The sequence below is a fragment of the Propithecus coquereli genome, unplaced genomic scaffold, assembly GCF_000956105.1.
Source record: "Propithecus coquereli isolate 6110/MARCELLA unplaced genomic scaffold, Pcoq_1.0 Scaffold148, whole genome shotgun sequence".
NCBI classification, from domain to species: Eukaryota; Metazoa; Chordata; class Mammalia; order Primates; family Indriidae; genus Propithecus; species Propithecus coquereli.
The window spans coordinates 1,501,185-1,504,866 of NW_012139191.1; the positions used below are offsets into that span (position 1 = coordinate 1,501,185).

Genomic DNA, 3,682 nt, shown 5'->3' on the forward strand with positions numbered 1-3,682 from the left:
CTCCTCGACCACCACCTCCTCCTCAGGGTGTGTGGAATAAAGAAATGATTCAGCAGATTTTCAATGCAAAAAACGAAATGCTGGCAAACAGGAAGGGGCAGGGGCCGGCAGTCTTGTTTTCCGTAAAGTCAGTGCCAAAAGGCAGTCTTCCTGGTGGTGCAAGTCTCTGAAGTGGGAGAAGAGAGACCCCGATGTTAAATTCAGGAACTGCTTTCCTTATCCCTGGGACATCCTTTTCTAGTAGACAAGGTCCCCAAACTACAGCAAAGGCCTATGCAATCTGGTCAGGGAAGGCAAAGGAAACAGAAAGGGACAGCTAGTTTGATCTCTTTGACCTCCGTGGTGCAAAGCCTCAAACTGAGCACAGCTGTAGGAGCCGAAAATAAACTTGGATCCATTCAATGAATATTTATGATGGGCAACTGTGTTAAAGAACAAACAGTTTATAAATGCAAAATTAATGTGAAAGTTCTATTACAGTGCAAAATCTCCACCTGCCCCTGAGGTTTGCTCTAACTCTTTGTTCCTTTTTTTTTTTTTTTTCTATTTTGAAATTTAGATTTTTCAGTGCAAAATACCCTCCCTCCCCCTTCCTTCTTTCCTTCCTTCCTTCCTCCCTCTTTGCAGATTAAAATGAATTAAGGCTGCAGTTTTTTGTTTGTTTTCGTTTGATTGACAGACACTTTGGATTTGATTTTTAACCTGTGGCATGCTCTAGAGACATTTCTTAGATAGTCACCAAGATTGTTGATCTAATCTTTGAATATTGAACTCTGATCATCTCAGAATAACAAAGGAATAATAATAAAAAATCCCAATGCAAGAAATGCTGATGGATAAGCCCCCAGGGACAGGCAAGATACTGTCCTTGGATGGAGTTGAAGTGTGAGAGGTCAATGATTATGTCACCCACTACACGCCTTCCTGAATTTCATGGCTTTAGGCCCAAACCATCTTCTACTAACTTACTGTGTTTCATTTTAACAGTCCGTAGTTTCTCATGATTACAGAGTAAAACAGCTGGAGAATCAATGGTTTTGCAAAAGAAAAGTTTCCTAAACTATTGTTTAGGGCAAAAGTGCATGTGAAAAGCAAAATCATATCATTGGTGACATGCTAGAGAACGTCCCCTTTCCTGATGTTCTCCCCCAGGCTGGTCAGTGAGGCCCTTGTTATCTTTTTTTTTTTTAAAAGACATCAGTTTTGTAAACATTTCACAGTATATCAGCGTATGAGTGGTGGGTTTCGCCATGTACTGGACCTCGTGATTTTCCCCAGACCTATCTATGGCTTACTAGATTTCATGAGAGGATCAGAGAGGGAGCAGTGAGGTACCCTAACGCCTGCCAGTCTGGGACACGAACAAAGGCCATGCACTGGAGAGCCAGCGGTCGACGGGCTCAAAGTAACCTGGAGAACACAGACATCAAAACAGAAATGACTACTGCATGTTAGGAATCATTTTTTTTTGTTTTTTTTTTTGCTTCTTATTTCTAAAGTTATATATCTAAACCTACATTAATGATACATCTATGTACACTATTTAGAAGTTCTGTTCTACAGTAACTTTTGTACATGCTGGGTTTTATTACTAACTGCAAAAAGAAAATAATTACATAAGGCATATATATGTACAGTGGTTTGTCTTTAGCTTACCTGGGTCCTATAACTGCAATGCCCGGGTGGGGCAAGCACCTCGCCCTGGAGTGGATGAAGTGGTTCGGGATCTGTAAAATTGAGGATTCTACTTTATGTCTCACTGCATGAATAAATAGGCACCAGAGACCTTACTTGTCACATCCCAGGTAACATCTTAGACACACTCTTTTGAGTGATCTGGTATTGTACAACACATGCAGGTAAGTAGCTTAAATCTCCAGGAGTTAGATGGGTGGCATTTTGGGGGGAGACCAGGCTCGGGCCACAAATGAGGGCACATTGCACCTTCACCAAATCCATGGCTACCTTGTCAATCTAAAGAACTGAGAAAGGGCAGGTAGATATTTTACACCTTGAAGATTTGTTTTCTGGTAATGTCAAAATTAAATATAAATAAATAAAGAAGGAAGTAAGAGAGACAGAAAAGAAAGAGAATGATAGACAAGGAGAGATCGTGTCGGGGGAGGGGAGAGGAGCTGCCCCGCTAGGGCACTAAACTTTGGATTCATTCTCCAGGTTAGCCACATCACCATTCCTTTCCGTTTGCTCTTCGAGGTTCTTTTCTTCCTCTTCAGTCTCCAATTCTGCATGTTGGTTGAGTTTGCTGGACACAGACCAACTCAGGGGCAGCTCTGCCCTGCTGGCTAACTCGGCCAGCTCTTTGGCACTAAGGGACGGGGTGCTGGTCTCATAGGTCTCATGGAAGCTGTTGTAGTCAACTTCATAGAACCCGTCCTCCAGCGTCAGGACAGGTGTGAACCGGTAACCCCACAGGATCTCACTGGTGATGTAGGAACTCCGAGCTTGGCATGTCATCCCTGTGGAGAGGAGAATGGAGGCTTTAGTATATATGCGAGTGTGGGCTTTCCATAGCCAAGGAGACTCAGTGAACCGGGAAGGGCTACTGCATGCAGCCGTTCAGAATGACCTGCGTACCATGACACAACTAAGGAGGTGTCATTCATGTTGTAGATACCTGCTAATGTGGCATGGAGATTCTAGACCTCCCAGTGGAGTCCTGGGCAGCAATGAGAGAGTCCTGGCTCACAACAAGCCACACGTGCCTGCACGGCCACGCACACACAGAGGAGAGCAAGTGTACCCATGCACACAGGTGCGTATGGCTACACCTTGTCTACTCTTTGCACCAGGAGTACCCTAAAGTCACAACTGTGGCTTCCCACTGCTTTTAGAGGCTTAGCATGAATCCTAATGGGACTTGAAGGCTTCGGCCACACACTTGGAATGAAATTTGACTTGTGGCACTACACTTCGGTTGCCTTTAAGCTGGAGGCCATGGACCAGTGTTAGATTCCCACCTGCCGTGACACACAGGCCACACTGTGGCCCCCAAATGAGGTAGAAGGGATATCCACCTGAGTTTGCGCTTTCCTCAGGCTCAGTGGGCATAGTTGCCCGTATCGTGTCATGATATACTACCTTAAAGCTCTTCTTCCTTCTTAAAGATGAGAAGACGTTTTCTAATTTGCACAAAAATACCATGTGAACTACTGGCAGCCCCAGAGTGAGGAGTAGCTTTCTTTTAGATGTGAAATAGCAGAATGGGGGAAATTCCGTCCATCTCCTTAGAACAGAAAACTAGGCAACAGGCCTGGTATAAGATATGGGAAATGACAATCGTGAATTTTTTTTTCCTGAGGCCAAAGAGCTCTCTTATAAAAAATCTCAGAAAGTGAAAGCATTCATTTAGTTAGTAATTCAGGGCTCACTTCTCCATTAGGCAAGTAGGCACACTGTCTAGGGCCTATAATACTTTTAGGGGCCCGTGAAAATGTTTTAATTTCTTTTAAAATCAGAAAAATAAACTTTTAGCTAGAAGAAAATGTTAACATATTCATCTTTATATCAACACAGTTATAAAATATAATTAAAAACATTTTTTTAATGGAGCAAGGGGCCCACAAAGGTAAGACTACTAGGGACTCCAAAAAGTCACACTATCACCCAGGAAAGCAGTAGACCAGCCAGTCAGTATGTCATCTGTTAAAACGACCAGTAATAT

At 43.3% G+C, this 3,682-nt stretch overlaps 1 protein-coding gene across 1 annotated transcript in view; it reads right to left on the bottom strand.

The window, feature by feature from the left end:
• Positions 1-1,215: 1,215 nt before the first annotated feature.
• The window catches only part of KCNJ6 (potassium channel, inwardly rectifying subfamily J, member 6), a 269,851-nt gene continuing 267,384 nt past the window's right edge, over positions 1,216-3,682 (bottom strand). The window contains exon 4 of the mRNA XM_012640090.1: positions 1,216-2,477. Coding sequence (XP_012495544.1) covers positions 2,152-2,477 — 326 coding nt within the window. The 3' untranslated portion in view covers positions 1,216-2,151. The remainder of the gene's footprint in view (positions 2,478-3,682) is intronic.